Here is a 15552-nt window from a genome sequence, read left to right as displayed (position 1 = left end):
CTGTACAGAGTAGTATAGAATAAACGAACGTCATTTCCTGTAATTTTAACTGGAAATAAAATTAAAAAGAAACAGCATTGGCCTCCAATACTCAAAGTCTTTGAAATTTTGCACAGGAGCGATGCTGCTGTTGCTACAGATTGTGGCTTTTGGGACTTTCGAAATGAACCAAATACAATATGGACAAGACGAGTCCGCTCTCCACACCTCAATGCCGATCTGTTTACATTTTTTTAGCAGGGATAAAGTCCCCTTTTTCGCAACCTCACGTGCCGGAGCTGACCTATGTCCCACTGGATGCTGAATTCCTTCCCTGAAGGGCTGTCGATAACCATCTCATGTCCTCCTCTGCTGTCCCTATCGGAGCTTTACGGCTGGAGGCTGTATCGCTGATTTTTTTTTTCTTTCTTTTTGGGTTTCCGCCTTGTACTCTTTTGCTGACCCAAAGATAACGCCATGTGGCATGTGCTATGTGCTATGTGCTATGTGCCGTGTTCCGTGTGCCGTGTTCCGTGTGCCGTGTTCCGTGTGCCGTGTTCCGTGTGCCGTGTGCCGTGTGCCGTGTTCCGTGTGCCGTGTTCCCTGCCAGGTGCCGCCGCTTTAAGTGATGGGATAGATTCCATGTGACTTCCCCGTTTGCTGTGGTTATCATTTCTGCAGCGCTGGAAGAGAAAATGTCTGGTCATTGTCACATGTAATGACACCTATTGACTGTTCTGGACACTCAATCTTCAGAATGACCAACGGAGCAATCTGTTACGTGATATTAATTTTTAAAAATCAGCCTGTTACAGTAGTAATTAAGGGAATTAAGATTGGAGTTCAGAAGTGTGGACATAGATGCTAACTATGGATCTCAAATTTTACACACACCTTCTGCCAGTCTCCAAAGTGATCACTAAAATATTTTAATTTATTCATTTTCCGTGTGCACAGCGTGCACATTTAGACTCCTATGTTGTGATATTGCACTACTGTCCAGAATTAGCAACGCATGAATTCACACAGTATACAGAGCGGTAACCGCAGGGAACTGAGCTGAGAATGAAAATGAGGTGTCTCAGCATGTGGTCTGTGCTCCTGCCTGTTTAGGGCCAACTCTAAAGTCTTAATACCCTTGGGCCATGTTTATGGTATGCCACACCGCCAGTCACTTCCTGTTTAGAAAGTCACATGATGACTGCACTACCAGGGGTGTATTCCACCATGCAGCATTTCCGAGTTAGCTGGATAACTTAAGCCAAGCGTGAAAACTGCCCAATCAGAAGACAGGTATTCCTATTTGACAGTCCTTATATTTTGCATAAGTTTGCATCTGGCTAATGGAAAAATCCTGCTTAGTGATATACCCCCTAGGTGTTCATACCTGAGTGCTTATGAGACACTTTCTATACAGTTACAGTATATAATTGGAATTAATTTTAGTTGAAGTGTGACTTAGGGCAATATCAGTGACTGTCAGGGCTTCACAAGCATCATCTTCACCGTCATACCTCTTCAGCTGTGGGTCTTGGAGGTCAGCTAGGACAGACCAAAACCCTTGTTTCCAAGGCCGCTGACTGTGCACCATTCCGTGGGATCCCCAGATGTCCTACCAACTGGTGTGAGTAATAATCCCTCCAGCATATACTGGAGAACTGGACTTCTTTAATCTGCTGAAGATGTCAGCAGGTTCTGAGTTATGAACACGAATGACGCCATTAAGAGAACTTGAGATGAAGCTGTTGGAAAAGCCGTCGGCATGAGCTGGTCCAGTGGTGCCGGCAGAGCCGTTATTTGCGCTGCGATGACACACAGCCCTGCGCTGGCCTGCACCTCTGCGCTGCGATGACACACAGCCCTGCGCTGGCCTGCACCTCTGCGCTGTGCTTTATAACCTCACACTCCTCTGTGCGTGTGGCTCCAGCATCTCCGCTCCATCACACGCGCTCACTCTGGGAAGCCTGTTTCTCTGATGGCCTCCATTCCTCCGCTCCCAGCCGTTCGTCACCTTGCTTGTTCCAGTTGGATGCTTACACTGCCCTATTGTCATGTGATGATTCCCCCCCCCCCCCAGTATTGTACTGGGCCTAATCTGTTCCTGTGTGTGAGACTGCATCTCTGTGTGTGTCTGTCTGTGAGAGTGTCTCTCTGTCTGTGAGAGTGTCTCTCTGTCTGTGAGAGTGTGTGTCTGTCTGTGAGAGTGTCTCTCTGTCTGTGAGAGTGTGTGCTTGTATGTGTCTGTGGTTGTCTGTCTGCGCCTGTACGCATGTATATCTGCATACCTGTGTGTGCGTGTGTGTGTATGTATGTATGTGTGTGTGTGTGTGCGTGTGTATGTGTGTGTGCGTGTGTATGTATGTATGTGTATGTATGTGTGTGTGTGTGTGTGTGTGTGTGTGTATATGTATGTATGTGTGTGTGTGTGTGCGTGTGTATGTATGTGTGTGTGTGTGCGTGTGTATGTATGTGTGTGTGCGTGTGTGTGTATGTATGTGTGTGTGCGTGCGTGTGTATGTATGTGTGTGTGTGTGCGTGTGTATGTATGTGTATGTGTGTGCGTGTGTATGTGTGTGTGTGTGTGTGTGTGTGTGTGTGTATGTATGTGTGTGTGTATGTATGTATGTGTGTGTGTGTGCGTGTGTATGTATGTGTGTGTGTGTGTGTGCGTGTGTATGTGTGTGTGTGCGTGTGTATGTATGTATGTATGTATGTGTGTGTGTGTGCGTGTGTATGTATGTGTGTGTGTGTGTGCGTGTGTATGTATGTGTGTGTGTGTGTGCGTGTGTATGTATGTGTGTGTGTGTGTGTGTGTGTGTGTGCGCACGCTTTTCCTCATAAACACTGTGTGATGCAGGCATCCGCATCGCTGTGTTAGAGGGCCCAGTAAAGAGCGAACAGAGTGCAGGTTTAATTTACCGCAGGGGCCAGGCCTTGGACCCTCACACCTGATCTGGATGTTCGGGGGCGGTAAAGCACTTACTTTTCTGTCCTTGGGGCAAGCTTCTCTGGGCCCTTAGGTAGTAAGTAAATATCGCCTTTGGCTGAAACATACCCACAATTGGGGGCTCGGTGCATTAGCTACACCTGCTTGTTCACGCAACCATCCTGTTCCGTCAGACAGCCATTCATGTGGAAACTGAAAACATACAGCATGTATTCAAAGGTTCGGTTACTGTTTGGCTGAGCATTACGACGGCTGTGATGCCTGATGGAAGTGAGTTGAATGTGCTGTGATTGTTGATTGCCAGCATCTCAGAAACCGCCACTTTCCTGGGACTTGCACGCAGTGCAGTGTCTAGAGCAGAAAGGGCCGTTGTGCATGCAGGTTTTCACTGCAACTCCCTAAATTACTAATTAGAGGACTGATTGGCTGAAGAGTCCTCACACCTAGGTTTGAACAGCTGACCTACAGGTTATCCCAAAAACCCACATACACACCGGCCCTTTGTGGATAAGATTGGCCACCACTGGTCTAGAGTTTACAGAGAAGGGAGCAATAAACAAAAATCACCTGGCCAGTGGCAGTTCTGTGGCTGAAAACACCTCACTAATGAGACGGGTCAGAGGAGAATGGGCAGGCTCGTTAAAGCTAACAGGAAGGACACGAGCGCAAAAATAGCAGCTCTGTTCAGCAGACAGACCCCTGTGAACACGCTCTTCTGCCCTCGATGTGGCTCTAAAGGTAAAAATAGCTCCGCCCTGGTGGTAGCTAAGTGTAGCTAGTAAAGTGGCCACTTTTACATCAGTCTCTGCTGATATTTCTTCCCTCTTTAAGCATTTCATGGTCCTGTCTGTCTTGTGAGCCCTTCTGAGCAAACTATAGGCTACAAAAGAATGTCTATGTTACACATTCCACATACCTTTGGGTCACGCCGTGTGTGTGTGTTTGTGTGTTTGTTTGTAATTATTACATTGTGGGGACTGGAGTTACCTGTGACTTTGTACCGTATGGGGACATTTTTTCGGTCCTTACAAGGAGAACCTCTGTTTTTCAAAAATCTGTGACTGCAATCAAAAAACTAAAAAGGGAAAAAGTCTTGTATTTTGCTTGGTTACTTATGGTTAAGGTTAGGGCTGGGTGGGGGTTAGGGTCTGTTGTTGTTGGGATTAGGGTTATGCCCATAGAAATGAATGTAGAGTCCCCAGAGTGATAGGAATATATGAAAAGTGTGTGTGTGTGGTTGGGTGTCAGCTGTTTCATCTGGAAAGATCGTGTAAAGAAAATTCTCTGAAAAAGAACAGCTCTGGCTTACAACACAAGTGAAAACCTTTCTATGACGTACAGCCATGTATGCAATTCTTTCCTATCTGGTTGGCCCATAGAGATGGCGGAATCGCTTTCAAAATTGGGAGGGGGTATCGAGACATCACATGTTGTATGAAAGTACAGTAAGAATGCAGGTGAAATCCATGCGGCCTCCCTCTTAGATATGTTGCGTCTGGTTGAGTGATGTAGCTGTTGGCTCGTAGCCTGTGCCGGTGTTTCCCAACCCAGTCCTCAGGGAACCCCGGACAGTCCACGTTTTTGCTCCCTCCCAACTCCCAGCCAATCAGGAACACTGAATACCTGGTACCAGTGCGCTAGGAACTGAGAGGAAGCAAAAACGTGGACTGTCCGGGGTTCCCCGAGGACTGGGTTGGGAAACACTAGCCTGTGCTGTCTGTGTCCCCCCCCCCCCACAATAAAGAGTGTCACTTACCCGCAGTTTGTGCTCCCCCCGTATTTACATACAGGCCATATGATGGAGCGTCACTCTGCTCCGTGACAGACATGGTGGCAGTCTCTCCATGTGGTTTCTCCTTACCTTCCTCTCTTTATCTACGCCCCTTTTCCTCCTCTCCTTATCACTCCCCTCTGCCCCTCCGTCTATTCAAGCCCCCCCCACCCCTTTTTCTGAAGGTTAAGTTATTCTGGTTTATATCCGTGACGTTTCTTCACCAACAGAAGGTAACGAGATAATTAAACAGCCTGAGGTGTTTCACACCTGATATTACCTCATTGCACCCTGAAAGAACATGGAACACTGTACTAAAGTTTTAATTAATTTGCACACTTTCATTCCTTTAAATGTCGTGTTTAGCGTGTTTTTTTTAAAATACTAACTTATTGCTGTCTGTTTCTCCTACTGTGAGGTTTCTAATTGGCGTTCAGTCCTTCATAGGTAGGTGGTTTTATTCAGATATGTGCTTCTACAGTGTAAGCACAGTGACATTCTTGTCACAGTTGCAGTGTGGGGCACAGGGAGAGAGGGCAGACAGCAGTGCAATTCAGAACAGGACAGTGCAGGACAGAGTAGTGCAGTTTAAGACAATGCAAAATAAGAATAGGTAAATATGTGCAATGGGACCATAGAAAATGGCAAGTGGACAACAGTTGATAAAGAACATAAAACTGATAAAGTGCTGCAGTGGAATATCAATAATGTCTATATAATGCATTGGGAGGGGTAGGTACAGGTCACTGTTGTTCAGGGTGGGGGGATCCCTAAAATCCTGGGTGGGATATTCGTGTTGTCAGGCAGTGATTGGTCTACCTGGCCTTCCTTTAGACTAATCCGGGCGGTGATAGAGCGTTCACGGCACCCCCACCCACTGTAACTCTCATTACTACGTGCAAACTCCTGCTGAATGAGCTGGGAGAGACCCCACACCCACCTACGACAGACGTATGAATTGTTTGCGTTAATGCTCTGCACGGTCTAATCCAGTGGGCATGGTGAAGAGGGCGAACGCACTCTGATGGCAGCTTCAGGGCTGCTGCGGAGATCATCCTACGAAGGGCCGGCACCTTCAGCTGCCGTGCCACTGAACCGGAACGCTGGCAGCGTGTCAGTGCTGCCGTCTGTGAAGGTCACGTACGGAGAAGCCATCTGAAAATGAGTGGAAGTGACCAGCAAGCCAGGGCACGCGGGGCTATTTCCAGGTCCTTCCCGTCTCGTCGCCCCGTAAAGGCGGCCATCCTTTTGCCTGCGGGGGCCGTAACAATGACAGATTGTTAGAAGGCGGCACATTTTGGCAGCCCGTCTGAGACGAATGTCTTTTAACGAGAGCGGTGACGGCGACGTAAAGAGACGGTGCCAGTTAGCCAGGTGTGGACGTTAAGGCAGGAGCACCGTAGCGTTGCTGCCTACAAGCTGTTAAGGCAGGAGTTGCCCTTGATGAAATGTTTTGATTAATAAGTAACCTTCAGTATCCAAACCTTGACAAATTCGCCTTCGTTTTAGACGAGGAGGCGTTTCACTGCCTGCTGAGCCTGTAGCCACCTGTCACAGCTCTGGTTGCCGTGACAGAAACACACTATTTTGATCAAAAGCAGTAATTAGGCATTAGAAAAGTGACTGATGCTCCAACGGTAAACAGTGGAGTGGAGAGGCTGGTTTGTGGATGCATAAAGGCGACTGATGTGCTTTTGAATGTCGTTTGATGTCAATTAAGCAATAATAATAAAATTAAAAAAACACGCGGTTGATGTATGTGACAATTTTTAGTGACGTCATGGGTCCCTCAGGGTGAGAAGGACTGGGAGAAGTACGAAGTGGCCCGGAAGCTGAAGACCTGTGTGGATTCGATCCGCTCCCAGTACCAGCAGGACCTGAAGTCCAAACAGATGAAAACGCGGCAGCGGGCCGTGGCACTCTACTTCATCGACAAGGTGATGATGCGGATGCCCATCGGTACCCGGCCGGGTGTAGACAGGCCTGGGGCCTGTGTGTCTCCTGCCCAGTGTATCCCTAAAATACACCGATTTTACCAGACGGGCATCCAACATGCAAAGTGTAGAAACGGCACATCTCGCATGCCCCTGTCTCCCGCTAGGCTGATTATTTCTCTAAGGTTCGGAAGTCTGCTGTGCCGCCGTCGTGGATTTAGCCAAACATGAACATGACTCGGGTTCAGCTCACTAGCTGAAATATAGCCCTTACATGCCGCCACATCCAGGACGGAACAAGCTGAACTCGCGTCAGGATGATTATGTGCGAATGTATTAAGACGACAGACGCAACGTTTCCCAACCCAGTGTACTGGGAGCTGGGAGGGAGGAAAAATGTGAACTGTCTGGGGATCTCCGCGAACTGGGTTGGGAAACGCTGTCATAGAGATTATGGGGGGGGGGGGGGGGTGCTGGCCAAGAGGGGCACCAGGATGTCCTTGTTCTCCTGAATAGGTCTATAAATGTGAGAACGTTTCCATGGCTGAACAGGGTCTGCTTGGGCCTGACGGAGACGGCAAAGGCAGCAATGACCGTACGTCAGGCGGCCCCTTGCTTTAATTGTACAGGTGATTCTGCATGCAGGTGTGCTGGTTCAGGGGGACAAGTGAGGAAGTTCTCCTGGGCTTGGAGGGGAGGGGGGGGGTCTAGGGGACAGCCTAGGGGTGAGGGGGCCTGGCTGAAGTGATTTTGTCCTGGGAATTATGCCTGGCAGGCCTGCCTGTTTGTACTCGCTTTGTGTTTATCTGCTGTGGGTGATGTGTCGAATGGAAACGCGCCCTGGTGTCGCGTTTTATTTGTGTCTGAGTGAGGTGTCTGTGGGTCTGTGTGCAGGGGTGCGCGTGGGGGCGAGCGGGGGGGCGAGCGGGGCCCGTTTTCTGTGCGAGTGCCAGTCAAGCCTCGTCAACTTGGCCCACCCCTCCCCCATGCAGCTGGCCCTGAGAGCGGGTAACGAGAAGGAGGAGGGCGAGACGGCGGACACAGTGGGCTGCTGCTCGCTGCGCGTGGAGCACATCGCTCTCCACGAGCGGCTGGACGGCGACCAACACGTGGTGGAGTTCGACTTCCTGGGTAAAGACTGCATCCGCTACTATAACAAAGTGCCCGTGGCCAAGAAGGTGAGGCTCAGCTGGACCGGATCATGCTAATGAGATGCTAATGAGATGCTAATGAGATGCTAATGCTGTGTACAATAGTGGAGCCCAGATTATTTTACGAGTGTCTAATAAATTGCTGACCCCAAGATTACCTCTCACCTGTATATGTGTCTCAAAAAGAGAGCATTATGGGATATGTGAAAAGAAGCATTCCAATGTACCTGTACTCAAAATATCTCTACAAATGACAAATTTCATTTTAATTTTATTACACACCTGATAACGGAAATTAATTATGCCGCGTTGACTTTCTCATCGAGGAAGCTCGCTGCGCCCACGTTTGCGTGTAAACACTGAGGAGCGTGTGTGCGTTTGCTCTGCGGAGATGGCAAATAGCAGAGTCTTCCCCTACAGGAGCAGAGCAGCGGATCTCCGTATCCACCGCCTTTACACACGGGAAGGCGCTCTGTGTCTCCATCACCTATCGCTCGTGAAGCAAACTGTTTTTATTTTTAAACTCGGGACGGTGCATTTAATTTGCCTGGAATGATTTCCGAACTGAAGCCAGATACTGCCTTAGTTGACAGGCATGTCTTCCTGTGCTGTTTAGTTTTCTTGACTCAAGGTTTAATTGTTATTCAAATTAGACTATTTAAAAGCAACACAATGGATAAAATTAATTAGTTCCCAGGGTATTTTAGCTGGTTTATTTGGAGAAAGGAAAACACAACTGCTCGGAAATGTCAAATATAATTGAGAGCATCTTAATTCCAGTCTTGATGAGTGAGTAGAAATGGAACGCCTGTTTGATGGCGTCAATAAGCATCTTTTCATCTGGCGGGTCGAGCTCGGGCCGGTGTGTTTGGTTCTGTCTGCTCCGCGTGTTCAGCCTGTTTGTGGGAGCGTGTGAATCCGCAGTAACACTGGGAGGCCTGCAGGGTGCAGTAGCCGCATCTTAGGCCGGACCTGAGATGTGGTCAGTATCACTACAGATGGGCATCTATACCTTGTGCAAACAATTTGCTAAGCCTGGTGTTACATATCTTTGGTTGTCTGGATTAATATGTGTTTTTATAAATTACTGGAATTACAAGTCAAGCGTCTGGTGGTCGGGGGGGGGGGGGGGGGCTGATCCCTCACATCTCCCGGGATGGGATTTCTCATTTTCCAGCGGTCCAAAGATGTGCAATTAGGCTAATTGGTGTCTCTAAATTGCCCGTGGTGTGTGCGAGTGTGTGTGTGTGTGCCCGGGCATCCAATCCAGAATGCACCCATGCCTTTTATGCTGGACACTGACCCCCCCCCACGCCATGACCCTGCACTGTATAACCAACTGGAATATGGATGGAATTATTGGAATTAATCTTTATGTTTATGTAGCAAAAAACTTGGTTACTGTACATATGTTTAGTATTGGTGCTCCAACTTAAAATATAAATTCATATAAATCGAGAACAAACCATATCAGTCAGCTTCTACCAGACAGCATTTTCAGCTGCCCCCCCCCACCAAAGTCTAATTGTTATTCAAATTAGATTATTTAAAAGCAACACATCAGGTAAGATTAATTAGTTCCCTGAAATGTTTTGTCTGGTTTACTAGGAGACGAAGGAAACAGGGTGTCTTTGAAATGTCACATATAATTGAAGGAATAATTGAGGAGTTTTTTTTTTTCTTTTTTTAAACCTCTTTATGAGCTGGGAAAACAGATGAGAGCTGGTGAGTCCAGGTCTGACAGCCAGCATCTGGGATCCCCAGAGTGAAATTACCTTCTCTAATGCAAACGTGACCTTTTTTTTCCCAGGTCTTCAAAAATCTGAAGCTTTTCATGGAGAATAAACAGGAGGGAGATGACCTGTTTGATCGTCTCACCGTGAGTCTATCACATTGGCACCTTCGTTAACGTTGGCACTCACTAGGGTGAGGTGTGAACGCCGTGTTTGGGTTTGGGGGTCAACAGATGCAGGGTATGAGGTAGAATAAGCTCAGACCTGTTTCTAATTGGGGCCAGTGTATGGCTCAATGGGTTAGGATGATCTGCCAATGGTCAGAAGGTCTCCAGTTCAAATCCCAGGGTCAGAAGAGTGATTTTAACCACTGGGCCCCTGAGCAAGGGCCTCAACCCGCAGCTGTTCCAGCTACTGGCTGACCCAAATTTCTCAATTGTACATCGCATTGGATAACGGCTTCTGCTGAATTAAAATGTATGTAAGAAACCAGAAGTGTTCCACTCAGCATGGCTGGTCCGAGCTGCATTCCCAGTGGTCTTGCTGCCTATCAGGAGGTCAGTCCACAATGCTTGGCTTATGTAGGCTGGCCACTGTGACCCAAGGTATGAAGCAGGGTGGTTTTCTCCGTCCCAGTGCCGTCTGGAATTGTGCTCCTGTGCTGTTAGTTTATAGGTCAGTCTTAAACACTAAATGACAGAGTAACCCTTCAAGAGAAATAGCAGGAGCCATGATGTGATGTTTTAATAGTGCCTTCCAGAGTCAGTGCGTTAAATGCGGTTTTATGTGGCACAAAACAATGTCATGGAACCAGGTTGCTAGTTAAATTGTGGCATGTCGTCGTACACAATGAGCAGGAAACAAATGTAATTTGAATGTGCAAGTCGATACATAGATCATGCATTGGGTATCAGATCATCCTGTCTGATCAGACAGAATTTGGTGCCCAAAATTTGATGCTAGTACGTAATAGGTGTTTGGGGGTAATTCCTCTCTCGCCATGCACAAGCTTATAGTGCAACTGCAAAGACTGTTTCATCACTTTATGCTAATATAATATGTCCGTTGACTCGTAGTGTTTCAACTTGTACGGCGAAATGAGTAATAGGCTCGCTTAACTTTCATTATGCAGAGCAGTAGAGGGACCGGTGGCAGCTGGCATGCAGATAAGGAAACATTCAGGCAGGCAGTGCTGAACAGTGTGTGTAAAAATGCTCATCTCACCTTGATTCAAAAAGACGTGACCGGCCATCATTTATATATACATTTTTTTATTGAACCAAATCGACATTCGATTGAGAATGCAGGGTCTGACAGGCCCAGAACCAACTGGGAGTTGAAGGCCTTGTACTAGGGCCCAACAGTGAAATCAGTCTGCTCTTGGGATTCGAACCAGTGACCTTCTGATCACAGACATGGCTTCTTAACTCTGAGACTCACATCGCCCTCTTAAAAACTTGGTTAGAGATGCCATGACGTAAGTGACAGTGGCTTAAACATATGTATGTTGACGGTCACTAGCAGAGTTGGGTAATTCGGGTCCAGAGAGTAAAAGTCCAGACCAAGATTTTGTTTCAACCAACCGGTTATATTTTCTGTAACCTGGACTCTTTATGATCAACTGGTTGGTTGGAACAAAATCCTGGTCTGGACTATTACTCTCTGGACCCAAATTACCTAACTGGTCACTAGGTCCTCTTCCATGTTTGTCATGGGGAGTGCTAACCTTTCCCCCATTCAAACACACAGCACAGAAGATAATGGGGATATATTTATATGTGTCTCACAGCACTGAAAACTGCTACACCTGGGCTTATATCAACTGCTTATGGAGCACATGAAAAACGCTGAGTCGGCATCTTTGTGGCTCTTCAGAATTCTCCAAAAAGATGTGAAAATACATCACTATGGACTAGAGTGTCTGCGAAATAAATGGAAATAGTACATGGTGATTATGGGTCACAAAGTGTTTAGCCTGTGACCCACTCCTGTCAACAACTCAGTCAGATAACCGGGAGAACTTCCGATGACTTGCACATATGCACTGAATACTGCCACTGCATCACGGAAGGAAGGAACGTCGCCTACTTTCCTTCTTGCATTACCAAACTAAACTGTCTTTTGCGAACCAGGGCCGCTGACAGACACATGCACAGCTGTAGCCACACGCTGCCTGTTGAAGATACTGAGCACGCAGTCCGTGCAGTGTTATGTGCCAGCCCATCGCACAGAGTAGCTGTTTACGCACCTTAAGTGCTTCCAAACAGACTGTTTTGCCAGAAAGCAGTGCTGGTTTTTGGGGATGTAATTTCGGATATGTTGGATGCCAACGTGGTTTGGCATCGGTCACTTGTTTGCTTTGCAAATCGGTTATCTCCATCTGCAGATAGTCGGGCGCTTGTAGCTCTGCGGTGGAAGTATCAGCAAATAATGGTGCTGTCTGCCAGTGTCACTGGAAATTGAGTAAGAGCTGTTAGGAGCTGCTTGACAAGTCTGACAGCCTCAAGTTTAGTGGCACATAGATTTTTTTAGAAGGCATCTTCATGCATATCAATTATTTATTTATTTATTTTTATTTTGTCACGAGTCAAACATGAATGAGAATCTGCTTCTCCCAAAAATTTATCCTAGTTTTCAAAGCTGTTTTCTTCTCCGTTGGACCTTGATGTTTCCTTATTTGAAGTGTTCATTCGCTTCTCAAGATCTGATAAAGAAGGGGAGACGTGGCAGCTGATGTAGGTCATCGTACTCTTTTGATCCTCCACCTCTTGTCACTCAAACTTTGGATGAAATGAGCCAGTTTAATTTGCTAATGTTTCAGCACAGTGTCTCTAACCCTGCTTTCTGCAGTTGTTAATCGCCTAAAAATTTTTAGAGTTGAAACACCGCAGCATAAGTAATTTTGCTTGTTGTGTCGTCTGATGTTCAAACGTCAGCCACATAACTTGTGGATGCTGCACGTTTGTTTGCAATGTGCTTCCTGCCTCACTTTGTATGTCACTCCGTCAGCCGTGGCCGCTAAGTATGTAAATGTGAATGTATTCACCATCATCACAATTTGTGGTTTTAGCTGATCAGTGAAACTCCACAATATCGCTGTAAATGCAGAGGATCTCCTAGATCAAAAATATAAACATAAACAATATAATGAATAAAAATGGTAATTTTTGAATTTTCAGGGTTTCCTGTTCTGGATGTTACCAATGGCTGATGTCGCATGGATAGATGATGAGAGCCATGTTTGTTTGTAATCTTGCTGAATAATATGGGCCGCTTTAAATGTGTGTTGACCATTTGGTAGGGCCTACTGGTTTCCACGGAGAATACGCCTGGGAGTGCAGTTCCCGTTATTTACTCGCGGCGGAACATAATCTCGCTCCTGCCGTTGCCGTTTTTACACAGTCTGTTTAATATGTATTACCCATTTGTCTAATTAAGTAGGAATTATGGGGTGTTGTGCCATCGCGTGCACCCAAGCTCTTTGGCAATGGGACGGCTGCGGGGCCGTCATCCATTGAATTGTTGCCCGGCTCTGTTGGGAATTCCGCAGTAGTTTTTTAATGAATTGGTATGTGACCATCAGGCAGGTGGCATGATGAAGATGACGTGAAGGACGTTGGGATCGCTTGCCTCGTAGCTCTCTTGTATGTTATCAGTCACGCATGTAGGGTCATTCATGCATGTTATAGCTACAAGGGGCCCCTCAACACCTGGCAGTGGCAGAATTAGCGGCCCCTGGGCCTCCTACTCCCGGTAAAATGTAGTTAACAGTCTGTTTCTGAATGGAGGTGTATCATTTTCAGTTTGTGAATGATCTGTAGTTTGGGCACAGTCAATGATTAAGATCCTGACAACCTCTCTTAGGAACTGCGTGGACAGTATTGGTAGTACAGAGGCTACTAAATCACCTATAAGGTTTTGGTGATATGGGGCTACTAGATCACTTGGGAGGTATTAGTGATATGGGGCTACTGGATCCCCTGGAAGGTATTGGTGGTATAGAGGCTATTGGATCACCTGGAAGACATTGGTGGTATAGGGGTTACTGGATCACCTGGAAGGCATTGGTGGTACAGGGGTTACTGGATCACCTGGAAGGCATTGGTGGTATAGAGGCTATTGGATCACCTGGAAGGCATTGGTGGTATAGAGGCTTCTGGATCCCCTGGAAGGTATTGGTGGTATAGGGGCTAATGGATCCCCTGGAAGGCATTGGTGGTATAGAGGCTATTGGATCACCTTGAATGTATTGGTGATATAGGGGTTCCTGGATCACCTGGAAGGCATTGGTGGTATAGAGGCTATTGGATCACCTGGAAGGTATTGGTGGTATAGGGGCTACTGGATCCCCTGGAAGGTATTGGTGGTATAGAGGCTATTGGATCACCTGGAAGGTATTAGTGATATAGGGGTTACTGGATCACCTGGAAGGTATTAGTGATATAGGGGTTACTGGATCACCTGGAAGGTCTTGGTGATATAGGGGTTACTGGATCCCCTGGAAGGTCTTGGTGGTACAGGGGGTACTGGATCACCTGGAAGGTATTAGTGATATAGGGGTTCCTGGATCACCTGGAAGGTCTTGGTGGTACAGAGGCTACTGGATCACCTGGAAGGTGTTGGTGGTACAGGGGGTACTGGATCACCTGGAAGGTATTAGTGATATAGGGGTTCCTGGATCACCTGGAAGGTCTTGGTGGTACAGAGGCTACTGGATCACCTGGAAGGTGTTGGTGGTACAGAGGCTACTGGATCACCTGGAAGGTGTTGGTGGTACAGGGGGTACTGGATCACCTGGAAGGTATTAGTGATATAGGGGTTCCTGGGTCACCTGGAAGGTCTTGGTGGTACAGAGGCTATTGGATCACCTGGAAGGTGTTGGTGGTACAGGGCTACTGGATCCCCTGGAAGGCATTAGCAGCAGGAATGCTCGATGCCCCCTTGCTCTGAATTTGCTGGGCAAGCCCATCAGTTTATCTGCACTGCTTTTTATGACCAAACAGCCTTGCTGGCCCAGTCAGATCCTACAGGTGGATTAGAGATGCAGAACGTCGCTCTTCCGTCTGCTTTTTCCACGTCAGCCCCAGCTCAGGCCGCCGCTCTGCTATTTAAGAGCAGCAGAGGGAGTTAAATGTCATGGAGAGATTTTAGAAAGGTTTCCTTATGAGCGGCACCCCCACACCCAGCATCCTCAGACTGCACCCCCCCCCTTCCGTCTCTCTTGCTGTAAAATGCACTCTGCAGGCATCTGTTGGACTCGTTCTTTCCTGGGGTCGTTTTTTGTGTTTGCTTTTCTTTTTAAAAACCCTTATCTCAGATTGCCATGGTTCTGGGTCGTAGCTTTCCTCCCTGTCTGTTCTGATACCGTGGTATCATTGGGACCTTGAGCGGAGGGGATTGGCCACAATGTCTTGCCTCTGGTCCGGGTGGCAGGCACCCAGTGCCCGTGTTGTCCAGTGCGGTCATCCAGAGTTTCACGAGGCCTCAGTGCCACAGTGGACATGTGCTCCTGCAGATAAGAGCCGACCCAGGTCCCAGGAAACTGCCAGAGAGATGGCCAGTCAGAGCATGCTAATGTTACCCATTCACCCTCTCCCCATGACCTCTTGGCTTTGGGGAGACCCTGCTGGGGATGCGCACCTATGCACTGCTGGCGTGGAGGGCTGGGCCTTTGGGCCTGCACAGGCGTGGGACTGTGTCTGCTTGCAGGGGCATATTTCCCAGCCCCAGAAAGCGTGGTTCTGAGCAGCCGTGCCGGTTTGGCACCTCAGGACGGGTGGCGATGCGTCGGCTTGTGCGAAATGTACGAAACCGCGTTCCGTTTTCTGGATTCCAGGTCTCGTTAAAGGGTCCGAGGGCGGCTGGAAGCTCTCGCCAGAGGCTGCGTTAAGAGGCCGAGTCCCTCCGCTCCGTTAGGTGGACGGTGGACTTCTGGGGGGGCCTGCGTTTCCTTCAGATCGCTTTATTTTAAGGCTTCGGCGCCCGGATCTTATTTCACGCTACAGCCGCGGCCCTTTGTCCCAGCGTTTGTTTTATT

The 15552-nt window shown here is 47.8% G+C and overlaps 1 protein-coding gene and 1 non-coding gene across 10 annotated transcripts in view; one reads left to right on the top strand and one right to left on the bottom strand.

Moving 5' to 3' along the window:
- The window catches only part of LOC111851929 (DNA topoisomerase I, mitochondrial), a 47825-nt gene that overhangs the window by 27878 nt on the left and 4395 nt on the right, over positions 1-15552 (top strand). For all 9 annotated transcript variants that reach the window (XM_072698595.1, XM_072698594.1, XM_072698593.1 and 6 more), the window contains 3 exons: positions 6491-6634; positions 7624-7809; positions 9593-9661. In XM_072698595.1, the coding sequence (XP_072554696.1) occupies positions 6491-6634; positions 7624-7809; positions 9593-9661 (399 nt within the window). The remainder of the gene's footprint in view (positions 1-6490; positions 6635-7623; positions 7810-9592; positions 9662-15552) is intronic.
- Positions 11150-11262, bottom strand: LOC111851967 (U6atac minor spliceosomal RNA). The gene has a single exon (XR_002840141.1). It is a non-coding gene; the product is annotated as a U6atac minor spliceosomal RNA (small nuclear RNA).

This window comes from Paramormyrops kingsleyae, chromosome 13, assembly GCF_048594095.1.
Source record: "Paramormyrops kingsleyae isolate MSU_618 chromosome 13, PKINGS_0.4, whole genome shotgun sequence".
NCBI lineage: Eukaryota > Metazoa > Chordata > Actinopteri > Osteoglossiformes > Mormyridae > Paramormyrops > Paramormyrops kingsleyae.
Note: the sequence above shows the minus strand (reverse complement) of the source record. Positions and strands in the feature narration are given on the sequence as shown.